Source organism: Schistocerca piceifrons, chromosome 9 (assembly GCF_021461385.2).
Source record: "Schistocerca piceifrons isolate TAMUIC-IGC-003096 chromosome 9, iqSchPice1.1, whole genome shotgun sequence".
NCBI classification, from domain to species: Eukaryota; Metazoa; Arthropoda; class Insecta; order Orthoptera; family Acrididae; genus Schistocerca; species Schistocerca piceifrons.
This window is the reverse complement of record NC_060146.1, coordinates 128,310,947-128,334,707: the sequence shown is the minus strand read 5'-3', so window position 1 is coordinate 128,334,707 and position 23,761 is coordinate 128,310,947. Positions and strand designations below refer to the sequence as shown.

The window sequence follows — 23,761 nt, the reverse complement described above, 5'->3', positions numbered from 1 at the left end:
GAAGAACAGAAATTTAAGTCTGAATATTCCTGAGATAACTTTCATGCACCTCAAGTCAGCAAATGTCTGGGTCTATCTCTGACAAATGCAAAGGTACTCAGAAGTCAAACAAAGACAAACGTTCTCCCCTTCTCACAACATTGACACCACACGGTGCCTCCATCTGGTTGACCTCCATTTCACCAATACAAATCACCAACCGATTCTGAACCTTGGAGTTGGCTGACTGACCCAGGGAGGTTACTGGTTCCTCTGAAGAAATAATGGAACAGGATCCCTCAGCCTAAGAACCGTGTAGTAGTATGCAGCTGAAACCTGGCACTTGGCAGCTACCGAAGTAATTGCTCCTTATAACAACTCCTGTCATGTAATATGGCTGTTCTCCAATTGAACATTCTTAGCATCAGATCACACAGGACAGACTTACAGCTGCTATTGCAATCACAATTCCCAGTTGTTTTATCCCTCCAAGAAACGAAATTATGCCCTCAAGACTGGTTTGATCTCTTACACTTCACTCCACTCCTCAGAAGGAACTTCAGCTCACGAGGGAGTCATGATGCTCATTCAGGATGGCATTCATAGCCAAACCAGCTCATTGAACACACAGCTACAACCTGTTGCTGTCTGTCTTTCTCTCCCCAGGTATACCTTTTCTCTTTGCAGTACAAGGTGTACAACTTTGCTCCCGCCGTTTGCCAATAGATGGCGACAACGGTAAGTTGTGGCCGAAAGAAAGAGATTGCAGATGTCTGGCAGTTAGCTTGGACCTTGGTCAGCATAACTTCATACAAACGTTAGTCGATTTTTGTCTGCATCATAAAGTTATTCTTGATTGAAAATGTCAGTTTATGAGCTTAATTCTCACCATTTGCGGGAGGTGTTACTGCTTTGTTTCAATATGAAGAAAACAGCAGCTGAGTATCATTGGATGCTCTCAAGTATGTATGTTAAGGATGCTATTAGTGAAAGAATGTTTCGCGAGTGGTTTCAACACTTCAAGAAAGGTGATTTTAACATCATAGACCTGCATAGTGGTGGAAGAGAGAATGTTTTTTAAGATGCAGAATTGGAGACATTGCTGAGTGAAGACTCACATCAGACTCAAGAAGAATTGGCACGATTAGTGGGAGCGACATAGCAAGCCATTTCAAAATGTCACAAAGTTATGGGCATGATTCCGAAAGAAGGAACTTAGGTCCCATGTGAGCTGAAAGTGAGAGACAGTGAACAGCATTTGTGTGTTGGTGAACAGTTGCTTCAGAGGCAAAAACGGAAGGGATTTCTGCATTGCATTGTGACCGAGGACATAAATTGGGTTCATTACAATAACCTTAAATGCAAAAAATCATGGGGATATCCCGGCCATTCTTCCACGTTCTAACAACCCTACCACAACAAAGGTCAAAATTTAATAATGATTGTGGTGCTGCTCACACTGCTAAATATTGCATTTTCTGGCAACAACAAAGTTACTATGTGGCAGGTGTCATTAGAGCACAGTTAATAAAGTCATTTCATGTAATAATGAATAAACTAGGCACTCATCTTTTCGTGTTTCCCACGCTGGTCTCGTAAAATCATGGCTCAATCGTCAAAAATCTAGGTGGTAGTGATTCCAAGCTCGGATGCAAAGAGGGCTAGGTTTTATTCTGCTATATTCAAAAGTTTTATAGATGTGTTTCACAAACCATTCTTGAAGATTAAACCTTTGAAAGTTAGCACAATGGTGATGTAAAAACATAATCAGCACTCCGAATTTAAGTTACACTTCCTTTTTATTGCTTTTGTTGCAATATCACGAAACACACAAAGCAACACTTCACAATACAAAACATACTTGAAAACATCTTCCTCACTGTTAAAGTTCACATTTTATAAGCTGGCTACAATATGCGTCTTTCCAACATGACGTCCAAGACTTGACTTTCTCTAGGTCCGACACTCTAACTAATAACCGCTTACGTGCCCAAAAATAAAGAGTTATAAGTACGTCAAAGATCGTAGTGACAAAAGAAAGAATTCACATAAGAATAATATCATTGCAATATAAACATATCGATGTATCAAAGTACCTCTACGTTAATGGAATCAAATCTGAATGTTGTCTCGGAAATATGTTAATTACTTTACAGAAACACAGTAGAATATTGCTAGTATCGAGAGGTTGAGTTGAGGTGCCGTAATGGTTACGTAATTCAAGTACCATTACAACGTCAACGGCCAAACTTAATATTCACGGCTCCAAGATCATGCTCTGCATTTGGTGGGACCAGCTCGGCGTCGTGTACTATGAGGTGTTAAAACCAAGTGAAACAATCACAGGTTCTCGTTATCGAAGGCAATTAATGGATTTGAGCAGAGCATTAAAAGACAAACGGCCGCAATACAGAGAGAGGCACGATAAAGTGATTTAGCAGCATGACAACGCTCGACCCCACACTGCAAAAGAGATCAAAACGTACTTGGAAATGTTAAATGGGAAGTCCTACCACACCCGCCGTATTCTCCAGACATTGCTCCCTCTGACTATCACCTGTTTAGATCAATGGCGCATGGCCTGGCTGATCAACACTTCGATCTCATGAAGAAGTCACACATTGGATCGATTGGTGGATCGCTTCAAAAGAGGAACAATTTTTTTGACCCGGGATTCATACACTGCCCAAAAGATAGGAGAAAGTAGTGGCCAGCGATGGAAAATACTTTTAATGATACATGTGTAACCAATTTGTTTCATTAAATCCTCAAATGTTGGGGAAAAACAGCCGAAGCAAAGTTGTACACCTTGTATTTACAAACCCCTGTCATCTGATCTCACCAGAGCAGACATATTGTACGTGCTTGTGTTTAAGCCATTAGTCAAGTTTACAGAGACCATTCATTGGCAGGACAACTGTTTTGTATATGCACGCTACCAGCCCTTGCGAATAAGCAATATTGTGCGCAATACCAATAGCATTCTGATATTCTAGGATGAGTGCATATTTTTCTGCATGTATCACAAAGATTTTAACTACTATCAATGTGATTGATTTCAAATTTCATTGAAATAAGGTTCGTTTAAGCAGTTACCAGATACTTGCAGTGCATGCGCAGAGCTGAAATCGCATATAAGCAGCACATGCTCCTGCTTCTGGCTATTTGGAATGTGGCAGTTTGGTGTATAAGCAGTGAGAGAAAGCAGCCAGAATCTGCTCGGAAAATTTTTTCTGATGCTGCCGGGCTGCCAGATTCATGCCTGCACGTAGCTGTCTGAGTTAGAGTGGGGGTACACTTCACTTGACTCATGTTTTGTTTGTGGCACACTTTTCAATCGTTTCGAAGCTATTGCAGTTCCCATGTTCAGATATTTCACATTTACACTTAATTGTTAATAGTAATTGATAATTTTTTTTTCCAGTATTTAAAATACATGTATCATTTCACACCATTCTGGCCAAGCGCAGCAACAGTACACAAATGTTAAAAATTTAAATAATAGTGACTGTTGCAGATAGTTTATTGATGACACATATCATGCTTCTAGTCCATATTCAGGTCATTCTTGAACCGCAGAGACTGTCTTCTGTGGTCTCCATGGGTCAAGAGCGATATGAAGAAGCACGAAACATGCCATCAATAAAATATCTGCATCATACTGTTATTTTCATTTTTTCCTTTGGTATTTGTTCTTAAGTAATTCTTTGTGTCAAAAATTTTTGTTAAAATAATTTTCTCTACACTTGTCTCATGTTTGGCCCACCCTATCTTAGGAATAGTTCCATTTTCAACATAGCATTGAAAAATGGTTGAATATGAAAAAAATATGTAACAGATAACAGAAAAATCTTGCCAGAAAATAACAACAAAAAATAACACTGAAAAGGGCAAAAAATAACACCAGTTTTGGCCGTAAAATAACGCCAATTTTTTTTCCTGTTCCTAATTAAGACACATCTTCCTCCCTTATTTTAATTGTCCATTTAATTTTCAAAATCTTTTTCTAGCACATCATTTCAACTGCCTCTAGTTTGGTCTTTGCCTGTGTTCCCATGGTCCAAGTTTTGCTTACGTGCAGCACTATTGGTTGAGACTGTAACTAACCACTTCTTCATGACAACAGTATCAGTTCTGTTAAATATGTCTCAGATTTATAATTTTGGTTAAAAAAAAGGGGGGGGGACCAAATCTTGAATGCTGAGTGATAAAAGAAAAAGTATACATATCTTATTTTCTTTTGATGTAATCGGAAAAGTCCTCAATGAATTTCGGTGCAGCCTCTTCTTTCTTTCCAAGAGTTACATTGTCTGCTGCAAATACTTAGGAGTCTTCTTAGTTTGTGCTTCCAAAATAGGTAATATTATTAGCTAAGTGCAATTTATTTAACTGCGTGCATTCTAACTCAAGACTAGATGAAGGTGACTATGCTTTGGCCCAGTTGATGCCAAAATAGATTGTAGTACTAAATGATAGAAATTAACTTTCCTTACATGACAGTACTTCTTTATGAAATTAAACAATGGAAAATCCAGGAGTGAATAATGACAATATTATGAAAAGGATAGGTTGCTACTCACCTCCCAATTACACCTAGCTGCCCTACACTCTCTCCTCCTCATCCCTTTATGCTCATGCAAGCAGCACTTTACTGTCCGCCACCCCTACTCTGCTATCCCTCCCCCCTCCCCTACGCAGCCTCCTCGTTAGATTCCTTCTCCCATCATGTTCTGTTGCTCACAGTCAGGCCTCAGCAGCCAGAGACTGTGATCAGGTGTGTATGAGTTGCATCTGTGTGAATGTGTGTCTGTACATTGCCTAATTCAGAAGAATGCCTTTGGGCCAAAAGCTTACCTGTCTAGCAGTCTTTTTGTTGTGCTGGTCTGCTTCTCAACACTCCACTACATGGTGAATAGCAATCTATCCTTTTCATAATATTGTTAGTACTTCTATATGAGAAATGATTTTGTTTTTCTGATAATGTTTGTTATTCATTCTAAGAATAAAGAAATTTCATTTTTATAGTCTTATTTTGACAGTCAGTGTTATCACAGCAGTTTGTGGCAATTTGTTCTTGAGAACTGATATCAAGTATTTGAATTCCACATGTGGTAAAAAGACCTCCTGTACATGGCACATCAGGTCATGTTGCCCCTTCTTGAGACCACAATGAGCACAGTCGTCGGTTGTTCTTGTAAACATTCTCAGATTTGTTTTGTGCTCTGCAGAATAGAGTTCTAGATTCTATGAAGGTATTGATTTCGGTCATTACCTTATCATGGTGCCACATTCTATGTACAATCTATAAATTTCATTATACACTAAAGAAATATTAAAGTTGGTGTATTTTGCAACATAAAATTATCAAGAACTTAATCTAAACTGTCTACATCAACAATATTCTATCCTAAATTTTTGATTAAATAGTTTGATACAAACCCAATTTCTTAATAAAACTGTTTGTTCCTTAACATTTCTTACTTCAATTAAACAAACAATTTGATATCAGTATTTTGCCCAACAAAATCTGTTATTACATTTCACTTGCTTTTACATGTAATTTCAGTGCATATGTTAAGCAGACTGATAGAATTTTGCTTTGCAAAACGACAAATATGTTTCCAGGGTAATAACTCTGAGAAACAAAAAAACTGTTCATTACAATTTTAATTATTGTTTAATAATTGAAAGATCTTAGGTGATTGCAAATTATAGGTGTAAAAGTAACTACTCACTGAATAGTTGAGGTGTTGAGTTGTCGATATGCACATAAATAGACTGAGAACGTTGTCAGCTTTTGGATGAATCCTGCTTCAGAGCTAGAGAGTACACATACACACCTGCATGGCTACATTGTCCAGGGTGACTACAAGGTGCAGTCACAGTGAGAGTCCAGTCCTTGTATTGTGTTGTGGTCACAGTAGGCAGGTATGCTGCACCAATGAGCTTTTCCAAATTGTCCAGTCAGTACAGTTTCATAGAATGCCTTTACAAGTCATTCATTCACAGTTTTTCAATATTTACGTGGTAGAATGTAAGTAATTTAGGAGTAATTAAGATATTTGTCTCAAATTTTGATGTTATTTATTTAACCAAACCTGGTTTCAATGTAAGTTCCTAGATAGCACCTTAATCTTGTAGTCTCTCTTGTAGCAAACTGTTTGGGTTTGTAACTGACAAACCTTCCCCAAAGAAGAATATGAAGGAGGAAGAATAATTAGACGTTTATGAAGTCAATCATAGGGTCTTTACTAATCTATTAACAGAGAAAATTATGTGGACTACTACAGCTGGTGTGTTAAAAATAGATCCACAAATTATTTGTACTGAGTATCTATTATCATGTGTAACTTTCCCTGTTGGCAAACTTTTGCACGTTGACATAATTGTGATGATTTCAAAGCACAGATTCGTACACAGAGCTGTTGATCTTGTGAATGTTAATCTTGGAATGTTAAGTTAAGATGTTAACTGGATGAAAGCTTACTGTAGGTGGCTGACCCATTGTCTGGTGGTGGTATATAAAGACTAACACATTAATAATTTGTGAAGTCAATAAGTACATTTTAGTTTATATTATTACAGGGGTCACATTTAGTAGTGGTATCCTTGTATTGAATCCAATGATTTTATTTAATTCTATGAAAGATAACTGGAAAAATAATGAAGTTGGAAGGACTATTTGTTAACAGTAACTGTACATCTGCTTTAGTTTACTAGGTTTTATGTAAATTTCTCAGGATCGTAATTAATGTATTCAGTATCTTAATTAAGTCACCCAAGTAACCGAAGTCAAAAAAGGCCCCAGGAGTAGACAACATTCCATTAGAGCTATTGGTAGCCTTGGGAGTGCCAGCCTTGACAAAACTCTACCATTTGGTAGGTGAGAAAGATGTATGAGAAGGCAAAATACCCTCACACTTCAAGAAGAATATAATAATTCCGATCCCAATGAAAGCAGGTATTGACAGGTTTGAAAATTACCGAACCACTAGTTTAATAAGTCATGGCTGCAAAACACTAACACGAATTCTGTACAGACAAATGGAAAAACTGGTAGAAGCTGACCCCTAGGATGATCAGTTTGGATTCCATAGAAATCTTGGAACATGTAAGGCAATGCTGACTCTACGACTTATCTTAGAAGATAGATTAAGGAAAGGCAAACCTATGTTTCTAGCATTTGTAGACTTGGAGAAAGCTTTTAACAGTGTTGACTGGAATACTCTCTTTAAAATTCTGGAGGTGGCAGGGGTAAAATACAGTGAGCGAAAGGCTTTTTACAATTTGTACAGAAGCCAGAAGGCAGTTATAAGAGTAGAGGGGCATGAAAGGGAAGTAGTGGTTGAGAAGGGAGTGAGACAGGGTTGTAACCTATTCCCAATGTTATTCAATCTGTGTATTGAACAAGCAGTAAAGGAAACAAAAGAAAAAATTGGAGTAGGAATTAAAAGCCATGGAGAAGAAATAAAAACTTTGAGGTTTGCTGATGACATTGTAATTCTGTCAGAGACAGCAAAGGACCTGGAAAAGCAGTTGAATAGAATGGACAGTGTCCTGAAAGGAGGATATAAGATGAACATCAACAAAGGCAAAATGAGGATAATGGAATCTAGTCGAATGAAACTAGGTGATGCTGAGGGAATTAGATTAGGAAATGAGTCAGTTAAAGTAGTGGATGAGTTTTGCTATTTGGGGAGCAAAATAACTGATGATAGTTGAACTAGGGAGGATATAAAATGTAGACTGGCTGTGGCAAGGTAAGCGTTTCTGAAGAAGAGAATTTTGTTAACGTCGAGTGTAGACTTAAATATTGGGAGTCCTTTCTGAAAGTGTTTGTATGGAGTGCAGCCCTGTATGGAAGTGAAATATGGACGATAAACAGTTTAGACAAGAAGACAATAGAAGCTTTTGAAATATGGTGCTACAGAAGAATGCTGAAGATTAAATGGGTACATCACCTAACTATGAGGAGGTACTGAGTAGAATTGAGGAGAAGAGGAGTTTGTGGCACAAACTGACTAAAAGAAGGGACCAGTTGGTAGGACACTTTCTAAGGCATCAAAGGATCACCAATTTAGTACAGGAGAGAATCATGGAGGATAGAAATCGTAGAGGTAGACAGAGAGATGCGTACACTATGCAGATCCAGAAGGATGTAGGTTGCAGTAGTTAATTGGAGATGAAGAAGCTTGCACAGGATAGAGTAGCATGGAGAGCTGCATCAAACCAGTCTCTGGACTGAAGACCACAACAACAATGATAACAAGAACAACACTTAACATCTTATTTATTCGAATAATCAAATGTATCATCAAGAATGGAAGGGCTACCTGTGAAACCAGTCATGTGGTCTAAAAGCTAAGTTGCAACCACTGTGTTGAATTCCATGTAGGCATGAAAACCAACAGGCTGTCTGTCCGCATGAATGACCACTGACAAACTGTGGTCGGGAAACAAGTGGTCCACCCTGTTGCTGAACATGCTGCCAAAAATGATATCCTTCATTTCAGCGACTGCTTCACAGCCTGTGCCACATGAATCCTTCCCACCAACATCAGCTTTTCTGAATTGCGCAGGTGGGAACTTTCTCTGCAGTACATCCTATGTTCCCATAACCCTCTTGGCCTCAACCTTCGTTAATTGCTGTACTCGCCCATCCAGCCCCATTCCCTGCTCCCATTCCAGCACTACATAGCCGTCATTCCACCACCACACCCATTGTTTTGTGTGTGTGTGTGTGTGTGTGTGTGTGTGTGTGCGCGCGCGTGCGTATGTTGTGCCTATCTGCGACTCAGCATCTTTGCTATATGGTGAGTAGCAACTTTACTTCTCATCATATTGTTTTATTAAATTACAATTTTGTTTACACAGTCCATGCTAAATATGCATATATTTCTGTATGGTTTGGTAGTTTTATTCATTTTCTTTTTTAAGATCATCTTTTGTGGTTTATGTAAGTTACACCTCTTTTTTATTATTGTATTACACAGCATCTGATGGTTAAGATATATTTTATAAGAAATTAAAATAGAATGTTTTGAGAGATTTTTTGTAAACATTCGTGTTCTTTATTTCTCTCAAGTTAGAAGGAAGATTTCTTGTGTTGTGGTTGTGTTGTGCCTTGATATCTTTAGTGTCGGTAGCATATTTGAATTTTGTCCAGCACAACAGTTCGTATAAGTATATGCTGGGTAGTATTAGCATCTTAAGAGCTTCAGAAATGGCCTACATAATTGTCTCCATTTAAGGTTTGCTATTATTCTTACTGCTCTTTTTTGTAATTTGAATACTGTATTAGTGTTTATTTTGGAAGTGCTTCCCCAATGCCATAACTTAATATCAAATTGGATTAGAGTATAGTATAGCATTTTCATAATCTTATAGGTAGCCAAGTTTGTGCAGCACATATAGGTTTGAGCTGAGTTTTCCCCATATGTGTTCTATGAACTTATCTCAGTTGTCATTTCCATTGATTATTTGTCCATGGAATTTTTTAGATTTCTACTATGCTCTTTTGTATACAAATGTTGATTTATTCGTTGTGTTAGTTTTTTTTTCTTTAGTTTGAAATTTAGACGAAGTGTTTTAGTAATGTTGTTATGGAAATTTATTTCAGTAAACCTTTGGATAACACGATTTACTTCCATGTTGGCATTTATTTCTAGATTTTTTTGTATCTATCTTCTAATAGTAAAGTTGTGTCATGTGCATAAATAACTAGATTACCATAATTAACCTTGTTTGGGATGTGGTGATTTGTGTATAAAATGAAAATCAATGGGCCAAGAATGGATCCCTGTGGGACCCTGGAGTGTAGCGTTCTCACTTCATATCTTGTTTTTGTACTTCCTGTATATTGGCACCTGTTTCCAGGTACGATAGAATTCAGTCTCTTCCGTTTCCTCTTCTACTAATGTTTTGTGACCTACATAGTCAGATGCCTTCATAGAGCCATAAAAATTCTTACACATTTGTTTCTAAAATCTGAGTTGGTTATGACATTTTGATGAGATCTGTGAGTGCATCTTTCTGGAAGCCAAATTTGTTTTTCTTGAGTATCTCATATTTAATCAGAAATGCAATGAGTCTCTGTGCATTCTTGAATTTCTTAAACTGATCAAGCTAAATACTGGAATGGTTGATTTAAAAAGGATACAACATATTTCTTTCCTGTCCACAACCCAAAAGCTTGTGCTGCATCTCCTGTGATCTCATCATTGATGAGGTGTTAAAATCTAGTCAGTCTTCCTTTTAATTTCTTTTAACTGTTAAGTGTGCTCGAAGAAACATAAGAAATAATTCTGTGACAGTAAACCGACGACATTTGCAACACTGGAATACAAAGGGCGCTGCAAGCTGGTGTTCGGGCTGCCGGGGAACCCCGTATCTGCAACTGTTACGTGCCACCTCTTTGTACTGCCAGCTCTGCGCAAGATGTCCGGCTCTACACTCTTGCTGCTCGGCACAATTGTTTCTGCTAAGGTATTATGTTATGTTCTTCTCTCCCTGTATGTGTGTGTGTGTGTGTGTGTGTGTGTGTGTGTGTGTGTGTGTGTGTGTGTGTTTTATATAGATGTATTCTTTCTTTACATAGATTTTAGTGATCTATCTGATTTCATATTATTGCTGTTGCTCCATCCACTGAAGGATAACTTTGGTAGCTTAGTCTACTTTTAAATGTTCCTTTCTGCTGCTCGATGCCTCCCCTGCTCCTGTAGAGGTGGGTGGAAATCTGTCCTGCATTAATCTCTATATATTGGGCCGAGAGAAACAGTCTCAGGAAGATAATGGTATGGTTATATAGATTGCAATGAAGGGCAGAACTGTACCAAGAAAATGAAAGATTAAATGAGTCAATTAGAAAAAGAAGATTAAAATTTTATGGACATACGTTTAGAATGGACAAGAGGAGGCTGAAACTCTTTTAAGATACTTCACAACAGACTAATGTTTCTAACATATCATTCAGGGAGATTGGACAGCATCTTCGATGGGCAGAATTAAATTGAGGAGGCATCTCAGGCAAGATAAAATACATGTCACTGTCTGACAGCTTTAAAGGCTTGCATGATGAACAGAAACTGAACCGTGGACAGATATACGAACTGTTACCATGTATATATATTAACCATAGGCCATTAGGTGCCACCTAAAACTGTTATCTTCAGTTTTCTCAAGACATTATCTTCCCAATACATTAGATAAAACAGACTTAGAAATACAATTATTTAAATCCATTTAATAGATTTAAATCCATTTAATAGATTTAAATCCATTTAAATAACTTTAAAATAATTTTATTAATAATTGATGGTTTATATTTAGAAATACAGATATTTACAAGAAGTTACTCTTCTTCAAATTAATGTTCACATCAATCTGGGTAATAGTTTCCATTTATTCATTATCAGTATACATCTGTGGTTTGGAGTCCACATTAAACTGTAGGTCCCCCTATGCTTTTTAGAGCATAGCTATGCTTTTTAGAGCAGAGCTATGCTTTGTTACTGTACACATTGTCTGCCAGTCAATAGTGAAGTAAAACACACACTCACAATCAGATGGATTGACTTTTACAACATAAAATTGATAATATTTGGTTACAAAAAGGGTTGGGTAATAGTACTTAGACTACAAGAAAGGTTGAATAATAGAAATTCCTTTTCTTAATTTTCTTCTTGGTGTTAATAATGGCTTTTTGGATGCTCTAACAAATTACTACTCTATCTTTCAATGCAGAAAATTATAACGTACAGAAAGTTCTGGTTGAAAATTCCAAATTGTTTAGGAATGAAGGAAACAATTCACTGAGAGTGCTGTGTCGTCAGTAGGCACACAGAGCTCTGCTAGCTTTCAGTAGGAGAAAGAAGCAAACACACACACACACACACACACACACACACACACACACACACCCTCCCTCTCTCTCTCTCTCTCTCTCTCTCTCTCTCTCTATCGGGTGTGGGGAGGGCAGTGAATTACTTTAGGTTTAGGCCAGGAAAATTATGGGAGTGAAGGATTTGCTGTAAGGATAGCTCCCATCTGTGCAGCTCAGAAAAGCTGCTGGTGGTGGGGAGGTTCCAGATGGCACAGACTGTGAAGCAGCCATTGAAATTTCACATGTTGTAGTCTCCTACATGTTGTGCCACTGGGTGATCCACCTTGTTTTTGGCAACAGTTTGGCGGTGGCCATTCTTTCTAGTTGACACTGGTTGGTTGTCATACCAATGTAAAATGCTGTGCAGTGGTTGCAGCAGACCTTTTATATAATGTGGCTGCTTTTGCAGGTGGCCTGGCTTCTGATAGGGTAGGATAAACCTATGACAGGACTGGAGTAGGTTGTGCTGGGTGGGTGGAATGACAAGTCGTGCATTTGGGTCTTCCACAGGGATATGATCCCTGTGGCAGGGGATTTGGGGTGGGAGTGGCATAGTGATGGTCTAGGATGTTGTGGAGATTGGGTAGGTGGTGGAACACTACTTTGGGAGGGGTTGGAAGTATCTTGGGTAAGCTGTCCCTCATTTTGGGACATGATGATAGATAAAGCCCTGATAAATGATATGGTTCAGTCGTTCTAGTCTGGGGTGGCACAGGATAACAAGTGGGATGCTTCTTTGAGGTTGTGAGGTTCAGGTGTGTGTCTGTGTGTGTGTGTGTGTGTGTGTGTGTGTGTGTGTGTGTGTGAATATGGCACGGGAAGTCTGTTTGTGAATTAGATCTTCACTGTATTGCCTGCCTGCAAAGGTCTTTCTGAGGCCTTCACCATACTGGGTGAGGGAGCTCTCATCACTGCAGATGCGTCTACCACAGGTGACTGGGCTGTATGTGAGGGATGTTTTGATGTGGAAGATCGGGCAGCTGTCAGAGAGCAGGTACTGTTGGTGATTGGTGGGTTTGATGTGGACCGAGGTGCGGATGGAGTTATCTGAGAGGAGGAGATTCACACCTAGGAAAGTGGCAGAATGGGTGGAGGAGGACTAGGTAAGGTGGATAGGAGAGAAGGTGTTGAGGTTGTGGAGGAATGCGGATAATATATCCTTGCCTTGGATTCACAACACAGTACTTCTACCTTTTGGTGAGTCTCCTCCTTTACTCTTATATAATTCTTAATATAGAAAAATAAATACTTTAACAAATCAATTTCATTGGCCAGATGATCTTTGTAGCAAATACGCTAATAGTATCACAACATGTTACTGTCAGAAGTAATAATGTTAGAAACAATTACTTGAGTGATTAATCAATTGGTCTTGGGTACATCAAACAAATAACGTGACGCAGTCTGGTTACAATTTTATGTTTGTTTTACCAAGCAAAAATGTTCCTCCAGCCCCAGAATAATCCAAAACATTGTAAGTAACATACAGTTTCACTGTGCAGAGTTGGAACCATGGTGAAATGAACTGAATCAAACTGAGCATGAGACAAATATTGGGCCAAACTATTGTTGGGATAAGTTATTGCAGCCATTATAACATTTATCCTTTTCGATTCCCAGATATCATATAGGATACCTCACTTTTGAAATTTGTCATAAAGGTCAGAGTACATGTTTGTCTTTGGAATCAACAATGTTACAAATGGTACTTCATGCAGAATGTGACTGGTAATTGTTGTAGACATTACCACTTCGACAGCAGATGCTAGGTTAGTGTAAAATGGAGTGTGTGAGCTGTTTGTGTGATGCTAGGAGAAACAAAGATAAATAAACACTATTTCTTTGGTTTTGAAAGCCATTTCTCTTTACTACATTTCATTCAAGTATGCTAGTCATATCAGTGGTATTGGATAATTGAAACACAAATTTACATAGAATTCATAGGTCAAAGTAAACTACATTCACCACAAAGAGTGGTATTTTGTGTTCACTAGCAGGACTTACAGACTATGAAATTTCGGCTTTAATACATCAGACAAGCTGTCACTAAGCCCTGTCTGTACAATATCCTTTCTTCCAAGAGGGGTAAATGCAAGTTTTGTAGGAGAACTTCTGTCAGGTTTGGAAGGTAAGAGACTGGCAGAAGTAAAGCTGTGAGGATGGGCCATGAGTCGTGCTTGGGTAGCTCAGTTGGTAAAGCCCTTGCCTGTGGAAGGCAAAGGTCCCAGGTTAGAGTCCTGGTCTGGCATTCAGTTTTAATCTTCCAGGAAGTATCATATTTAAATCTACTTTTCGAACGCAAGTTAGCAATAGTGTTGAAAATTTCCTTTTTCAAGGTTTACTGTAAGCCATTTCTACAATCTTAAATAATGTAATTTCCAAATTGACTACTTTCATTGTGCCTCACTCTGTTTACAGACTGAAAAGGACATTTCATTGGACCCAAGGCCTGAATATCACAGAGTGTCTCTGGACTGGCAGCCAGGAAATGCAGTCCCTGTTGCAAGGAGCACAGGTAGGCTAATCATAAGGTGTTCCTCTCTTTTGTTTGCAGCTGATTGTTGGAACAAGCATTTACACAAACAAACAAACAACTGCTACTACTCAGAAAAATGAACTAGCTTTCCAGCAGCTGTCACTCTCTTTCTATTTCTGTGGTTTACAGCCTATTCTTTCAGTATTTTGTTTCCTATTTCCATTTATTTTCTGCATTATATGTTACCTTCTTCCGTATACATGCCATTTACGTGGTGTAATTTGAATGCCCACTGTTGTAAAAGCCAGTTATGTAAATCGTTGATGCATTGTAACCCTTTATTCTCTTGCCCAATACATTTATTTCATCTCTGTGTCTGTTTTGTCTGTAGTTTTTCCTTCTGTTTGTTTTGACCTCTGATGTTTTACTTTCTCCTGCCTACATGCTGCAAAATGCATCAGTTGCTCATGTTACCAACTCCAACTTCTCAACTGCTTGTGTTTAGTTATGATTGCATTCACAGCTTCTTGGGCATGTGTCTTGAAACAGTCTGTTCAAAACTTCCAGGCTGATAGATGCCTGAAACTATTTGCTAACTTTTTGCATCTGCCTGTGGTGAACATCTTCAGAGAGCTCAAGGTGCCCCACATTCCTAGGGGCATTATGAGCTGTGTGGAGGGCACAATTATTTATCACGTGGTGATGAATGCACACCAGATGACATCATTCTCAATTAAAAGTAATCAATAGTGAGAATTCCTTTCTTTTTGTAAAGTCACCTTCCATACCTTACTTGTTTTACTCTTTCTTATTTTCTGTTAAAGTTATTACTGTGTTTAGAAGTTTGTGTTGGCTGTCAATACAAGAACACACAGCAGTGTGTTGTCAAGGCTAAAATGCTAGTCTAATGAAATTTTATTTCAATGAAAGCCTTCATTGTATTAAGATTTCATTAATGTATCTAGTTTATTAATGATGTCATTCACTTCCCTATCTATTATGGCAACAAGCACTTCTTTGTAAAATTATTTCCATTGTTGGTTTACTCATTTTTGATTGCTGTTTTACCACAAGTTGTCCCCATGAGCTCCAATATGAACCCTTGCTCATTCTGCCTTTGCTAGTTCAGAAAACTCTTTTTCATACTAGCACACATCTAGCCACACACATTTGTTCTGAAATCCTGCATCACTCTTGGTAACCCTGAACATGATTTACTTAAAAAAAAAAGTTGTATTTTACTATCAGTCAGTCTTTCAAAGAGAGCTTTGCCTGTTTTTATTCCACTGGTCTGTAACAACCCACTTCAGAGTTCTGACATATCTAAGACACTGAGGCCCCAATATTAAACTACAAAAACAGTTGGAGCTTAATCAAAAGCTTGTACAGTTCTCTGAGCTATCAGCAGTGACTGTGTGCCATCCTTCAGTCAGTTGCTGATGAGTGCTTGTCTTCCCTCATTTTTCTTTGTTGTTTCCATCTTGGAATTTTCATTATTATGATATGTTGATATCTTGCACTATAGATCTTTATTTCCACATTTATTGTATGAGCTATACGGTATCAAAATTTTTTAAAATTTTAAACGTCTGGAAAGATAATGTTACAAAGAATTTCTTAAGTTTAAGACCTTTATTTTGTTTTTATTTCCAATCTTTCTGCATGGCACTCCTTTTTGTTTTTAACATATTACATCCAAGCATTCCTTTTACTGTTCTGTTTTCTCAGCACATTACAGCTGTAGGTACGCGCAGAGTGACATCATTCCATAAGAACTTCTGAAATTTATGGATGTTCAATATATTTAACTCCATAATTTCCTTTCAAACCTCCAACAGAATTAAAACCCTGGATTTGCCTGTACAAATTTGCTGCACTTGTGCAAAATATGCCATAGTGCAAGAAAAAGTTGGTTACAGTGTGAGTGTAGACTTTACAGTGTATATTTTTGACAAAATGCTCATGCAGCTGGCTGTGTTAAAATAACGCAGTGTTTCAACAAGGATCATTCTGATCATCTTATGACAAAGTGTTGGGATGTTTCTATATTTACAGGTATGGCAAATAGTTAGTTGAGGAGTTGTGTATCAGTGAAACGGCAGTCATCAAAACATTCATGACTGAGCTAGAAAAAAACAGATGTCTGCTTTACTTTGGAAATTCTAATAAAGAAGAAGGCTGATGGTATGCTAGGCTGTACATTTTATAGAAAGATGATCAAACATAAGTGTATCTACATGCAAAGAGCACAGTGCTAACCACCCTGGTCCACATGGCGTGCATCATCTGTGACAAAGAAGCCTCCCAGCCAAGCTTCAACACCTGAAGGAAGTGTTCCATAAAAATGGGTACAACGAGGGTAGTCAATGAAAGAAAAGATGTCGCAAACAACGAGGAAGATGAATAGGACAAGAAACTCAATTTTCTTTCGTATACAAGGCGACACTAACCTGTGGTTCATGAGGCTGCTTGAAGACTATAATATTTGCATCTACATGTACATGATTACTCTGCAATTTACAATAAAGTGCCTGGAAGAGGGTTCATCGAACCGTCTTCAAGCTATTTCTCCACTGTTTCACTCTCGACCAACAAGCAGGAAAAACTAAAACTTAAATCTCTCCGTGTGAGCTCTGATTTCTCTTATTTTTAGATGCGTGCAACAAAATATTTCCACACTCTGAAGAAAAAAATGGTGATTGAAATTCCATGAAAAGATATTGCCACAGTGTAAGGTGCCTTTATTTTAATGATTGCTGCCCCAATTTGAGTATCATAACCGTGGCAATCTGTTCCCAATTTGCGATAACAGAAAGTGAGCCGCCCTAGTTTGAACTTTTTTGATGTCCTCTGTCAGTCATGTCTGATGTGGATCCCTCACTGCAGAGGGTCCTTAGTTCATGGTCTAGTGGCTAGCATTGCTGCCTCTAGCTCATGGGGTCCCGAGTTCGATTCCCTACCGGGTTGGGGATTTTCTCTGCCCGGGGACTGGGTGTTTGTGTTGTCCTCATAATTTACCATCATCATCATCATCATCATCATTATTCGTGACATTGTGTAGACTGGACTGTGTAAAAAAGAAAAAGAAAGAAAGGAATTGGACTGTGTAAAAATTGGGACTTTGTAGGGGCACTGATGACCACACAGTTGAGCACCCCATAAACCAAACATCATCGTCAAACACTGCAGAGGCGATACTACAGAAGAGGGCAGACAGGTGTAGTAGGTCTTTAGTAGACCTGTTGCATTTTCTGAGGGTTATGCCAATAAATCACAGTCTTTGGTTTGCTTTCCCCAAGACATTAGCTATGTGATCATTCCAGTTTGAGTTATTTGTAGTTGTAATCCCCAAGTATTTAGTTAAATTTACAGCTTTTAGATTTGTGTGATTTATCATATAATTAATCCAGTCACCACCGAAGATGAAAGCTATTTTGGACTCTGGGAAGGACCCGCAGAAACTTCACCAATCAGTGACTTATAGCATCCCATGTGAAGCTGAGTGCAGTACATCAGGCAAAAGCAGTATCATATATCTAAAAGCTGTGAGAAACACATTAAATGTGTGCGATATACTGGGAAATTGACAGACTATAGCTTAAACGAACACCTATGACTTTTCAGAATTGTTGCTGTGCTGGGCCAGCCACTATTGGGAAAGGATAATGAACGAATCCATAGAAATAAGGATCTTTGGAATCTTGTCAGTAGAGACTAAGGTTATCAGCTGAGTTCATTGTGGAAATGTGCATTAGGGATTAAACGCCAAAAGTACAACTGGCAGTTGTCAGCTTGCAAAGCAGATGAAAAGTGTCTGTGCAGAGATTAGAACTTAGCCTCTGGCCCATCCCCATCCCACCACTGTACACTACCTCCCTCCCCCTCCCCCCACTCACTAGCCACATTAAAACCCAACCAGGTGGAGTGAGTGGCCACTCACACATGTAAATATAGCGACACTTCACAAGAAGATGATGAGTATGACACCCATCGAAATGTCACAGTTCCCCAACACTGCCATCCGGCTGTAAAGCCAAGATCCCTGTAAATGATGTACTCCCAGGTATTCAGCTGAGTTAATACTGCTGGTGGACCTAAAGACTAGCCGGAAAAATACCTGAAATATTTCCTCAACAAATATGTGGGGAACTGTGAACACCTCATTTTCAGCTCCAGGATACAGAAATTATGGTCAGTTTCACTGTAGTCTCCTTTTTCATGAGGGTCCTACTGTGTGAATGCTTGTAACTAATCTCCATGCCTTGAGCCATCACCATCCTTCACGAAGAAATCAGCAACCACCAGAGTTACCAAAATATTGCTCGTTTATTTAGGCTGTATTTGTGATTGACAAGTGAGACTCTTGACATCAAGAAGAGAAATATTGCGCAAACACTTTCAGACGGGGAGTGCCTCTTCATAGAATTACACCTACAAATAGTGTCCTGAAGGAATGAGTACTCAGATTGTAAAATTGAGCAGATGCCTGAGAAAGAGGTGGAAACTGAGACAGAGTAGCCAAGAATCGCTTATATTCCTTATGCTAGCTAAATATCCGGAAAGAGCGGTAGACTTCTACACAATCATGACACAGTATGTTTTGTTCATGTGAACAAAGATAAAAAGTCTCCTTTGTGTAGATGAAATGTGTGTCTGAAAGCTGGGTGTGTACTGCATTCCATGCAAATGGGGGCAGACAATGAGAACAGTTAAAGAGATATGCAAGGGATGCGAACAAAAGATAAAGATGCTAAAAAAAAAAAAACAAAAAAAATAAAAAAAAAACTAATAAATGGGAATGAAGTTTTCAATATATTTAAGGCTTGTGGTCGAGCACACAGTTCATTCGGATTTCACTGGCCATCAATCTGTCAGAGCTGGAGAAGCTGAGTATGTGTGTTTTGCTATTAGTGTGGTCTCTTAAAACCAGTGAATGTCCAAAGTTGGATTCTACTACGTAAACAGTAGTTTACAGTCTGGCTGAAGTACAGGCAGTGAGTGCACTTCACTGTACAACTAGCAGCACGTGAAGATGACAGGGTCAGTCACTGAACTATTGCGGATAAAATGGAAAGAGCAACTCGGCTGAACACCTGAAGGTACACCATTAATCAAACACACCAAGAAAACATGACGGATCACGTTTTGCCGCAGTACACTCGTGGTTCATGAAGTTGCAAAAGAGTGTTGGTTTTTGTTTCATGTGTCACTGGTCTGTGTTTGTCTGGGTGGAATTAGATTATAGATATCTTTGAGTCAGAAGATATTTGAGCTGAACCTCACCCTGTATGCATTGGCTGTCTCATATGTAATATCATTGCAGTGTGTGATTTTGATAAATAGCCAGTTAATATTGTTCTGTTTTTAGGCAATCAGCTAAGCTGTCGCCTCCTGAGTTGCCTCTCTGCCAATGCCTTCCTGATGCTTCCAGCACGGACGGAGTTCCGGCAGACATTACCTGCTGGCTCCATTGTGGAAGCACTTCTGTTGAAGCGATTCTGAGCCACTTCACAGTGGGAAGCATTTTCTCAGAAATATTTTGCTTCCATTAATAGCTTTTATATAGTTATGTTTGTTAAAGGCAGTGGTCATTCAATAGGTAATGCACTTGGTTGGATATCTACATTTGCGATAAATGGTTGTTTCCATGTATAAAGACTGCCTCAACACACAGTACATTGTTGTTTTGTTAAGCACAATAGCTTTACAGGTACTGTGAAGCCAGCTGCACACAGTTTACTTTTCACAAGTTGGTGCCTCTATTAATATTACATTTATATCTCACAGCATATTGCGTTGTTAGTTCCAGAATACTTTTACCCAAAATGCTTAATGAATGCACTAGATTGCTTATTCATTTCACACATGTGAGACTGTGCAAAGGTGTGAATCAAACACGCAAAATAAGTACAATCATTTTACTGTGAAAAGAGAATTGTGCGCTTCCTGATGATGGGCCTGCATGTTTGAAAACAGTAACTACAGGTGTTATCATATGTGTATACTTTATCTCTTGACATTTGTATGGCCAAAACGGAAACCAGAAAAAATAAGGAAACGACAGAGCAATTGTTTCTTAAATCTCTACATTGATATATGGATTTTAGAAATTGATCTACACTTTTTTTAACATTCTGGTGCAGTTCTTATGCCCATAATTTTGAAAGAGTGGCTTTTAATATCATTTGAATCTCTGTCTTTCACTAGGTTAAGAAATATGGAAGGTGTAATGTTTCAGTTAAATGAGGATACTTTGTTTTTCAAAATTTGTGGTTAGTTGATGTTGAATAGTACATTGCCTGTTGAATAGCCTGCACAGAATTTGACTGAAGGCACAAAAGCTGTGCCATATCTTCATAATATTTTGGAGGTTTGCTGTTAAGATTAAGTTTTAATCAACATCGGTTTGTGAAGTGTGGTATGAAAGCATTGTATGAATAGACATTATGGAAAGAAGGTTGTATTGGAGGAACATTTTGACGAAAAGGAGGGGGCAAAACATTCCGGGATATTTTTGGAACAATCAAAAACATTTCAATGAAAATGAGGGGGCAAAACATTCCAGGATATTTTTGGAACAATCAAAGCACAAAAAGGAGCTTTTTTTTTTAATGCCATTGACAGAACACAGATTTTAAGAGGATGCATTTTAGTTCGTGACAGTTTTCTGCAAAATAATAGTCACATGTGTACACAGTAAATAACCTTTAAAATGAATATACATAAAACCAAGCAGAAAAATAAGGTTCCTTTATCAATCATTGTCAACAGCAGAACAATAAGATGTGATGATCCTCTGCATCCATATTTGCGGATGTCACATGGATTTTGTTGGAGCATAAATAATGTACCAGTACCATGGTACCTCATTGCTATGGAAAACATGATGGAGGAATTTGAAAAGTGAGTGCTATTAGCTCTCTGTATCAGTTCAACTTCCTCTAATTTTGCAGTAGGCTATTTCAGAGGAAGTAATGTGTTGTCATTCTTCTCTCAGATGCTTGGGCAAGGATCTCTGTTGACTTTATTACTAAATACTCTAATGGCCTAGTTTCATCTCTCTCACTGGTAGAAGCAATCCATAGTTCTGAGAGCTAATGTTTATATGATCTTACTTTATGTTTGTGCTGCCACTTGTTGGTTACAAGCTTTTATTTCACTTCATAGCCAGAAATTTTTGTGCTGTTTATGTTGTTTCCAGCAGCACAAGTCAGTCTAAACCTGGTTGGACAGAACAACATTGCCTGTGTAATGTGACATTTTATTCACTTCAACTCACTCCAGGTACAATGTTGATATTAGTAAATTAAGAATTTGGGGAAATAATGATTTAGATCCTTGAAGAATACTAAAAATTCTGTTGGAGAAATAATTGACCACAGTGTAGAAGTCGTGGTCTTGATAGCAACACTAAAAGCAAAGCAGATATGATAAGAGGTGGCAGTGACATGGTTTGACACAATCTGTGTATACAAAAGTAGGTAATTTAGTATTTTTAAATTTAAAATTTCTTCTGCAACTTTGATTTGTCTTAAATATTGGAGAACACCATGTATTTGTGACTGAGTTGTTAGAATAGTGGAGTACTTTGACACCAAAAACTAAAGATTTTCAAAAACTAAAACTTTATCCTCTGCAGAGATTATTTTTTTCATTAGCCATTATAAAAAATGTGTGTTTCTGAAAGCTTAATACATTTAATTTTAATGATTTGTGTGTGCTATGTTGCACTTTTAGCATTCAGCTAATACAACCGTTTTTCTTAGTTGCCTAGAAAATAGTTCACACGTCTATTCTTTATGCATTCATTCGGATTTTTCACTCTGTTCAAGCTGTACGTGTGAGAATTTAATAAAGGACAGAGCGTGAATGAGGTGTACAAATCTCGTGGGTGCTAAATATTTCTTATATGAAGTATTTTCTTAATAGAATTGCTTCTTGTTGTAATTAACTACCATGTTACTGGGTGTTAGATATAGTCTTATTTATCTCACTTGAAACTATGTGTAGTGTCTGAGCGGATGTATGTGTCTATGGTTGTCATCTAAGAAAAGCACAAAAATAGTTAACAAGAGGGTTTGAGAAATGGCTGAGACAGATACTTCAATAGATATACATGCACTTAACATGGCGGTTGTGTGTAAGAAATGTATTCAGTTTCTCAAAGGAAATCAGTAACCACAAGAGTTACCAAAATATTGCTCAGTTTATCTAGGATGCATTTGTGATTGACATGTGAGACTATTTATGTCAAGAAGAGAAATTTACCAAATTGTAAAGACAATGTGCAATCTCAAGCAATATGAGCATGTTGATCTGAGTAGTTCAAGACTGATGAGACCTTTATCAGCAACTTGAATTTTGACTGACATTATTAGTCTTCCAGCAATACAATAGAAACATCATTAGTTCCATTTTGCTCCCTATTGTAGTAGAAGATAAAATATGTGAAGTTGATGATTAATGTATGTAACAGGTGGTACAACATAGCTTTTTTAGATTTTGATATGTGTTGTTACTGTATTAAATGCCATAATAAATATGCTATTGCAGAAATTAGTGACTGTTGTTTAAGAGTGAAGTTGTGTATGCTAAGCTAACTTTTAGAACAAACCTGAATGTTTGTTTCACTCTCAGATTTACAGAGCTTCTCCTAAGAAATGCAGAATTAATCTTTCACACTGTGGCAGAGTGTACAATATTGTAATACTTCTTAGCAGATTCAAACTGATGTGAACACAGGCAGTGTTCTTAGTAACTGACTTACACACACACAAAGGGATGAGGATGGAATTGTTCTAGTGTTATGGTACATAATATGGAAAATAATATCAAACTGTTGATTTTAATTATCACGATGAGACAGGCACTTCATATATTTCATCTCTTGGCAATTTCAGTGACCTGTAAATAAATACAGAAACCCTGACAATCAGTTACATAACTTTTTACAGGAAGAACATTAATACACAACTTTTTTAAAGTAGCACAGAGTTCAGAGAGAGAAATTTATATCAGTTGTAAATATCATATGGTTAACATATGAATTTGAAACATACAGAAAAAGACAGTGTGGTTCAAATGTCTAACCCAGAACTTCCAAGTTACATGTCAGCTACATTAAAACTTAAGCCTCCACTCATTGGTAGGTATTAAAAATATGAATAGTAAACAAAATCATATTAATCACACTCTCTCGGTATACTTGCTGCCAATTGTGCATCCACTGTGTTGACACTGATGTGTGTTTACTGTGAACATCTTTCATTCAGTACTCTTAGATGTGGCTGTCTTTTATACTACTTTTTTGGCAGTGCATAGTAAAGGTTAAAATGCAAACAATAACACCTGGTTCCCATTTCTCTATGGGATCAGCATCATTATAGTGGATATGCTAATGTTAGTGGTATTTGGTGGCCAGATGC

At 37.9% G+C, this 23,761-nt stretch overlaps 1 protein-coding gene across 1 annotated transcript in view; it reads left to right on the top strand.

Moving 5' to 3' along the window:
* Positions 1-22,895, top strand: part of LOC124717001 (gephyrin) — a 127,198-nt gene extending 104,303 nt beyond the window's left edge. The window contains exons 10-12 of the mRNA XM_047243628.1: positions 10,293-10,464; positions 14,279-14,375; positions 19,705-22,895. Coding sequence (XP_047099584.1) covers positions 10,293-10,464; positions 14,279-14,375; positions 19,705-19,838 — 403 coding nt within the window. The 3' untranslated portion in view covers positions 19,839-22,895. The remainder of the gene's footprint in view (positions 1-10,292; positions 10,465-14,278; positions 14,376-19,704) is intronic.
* Positions 22,896-23,761: the final 866 nt, after the last annotated feature.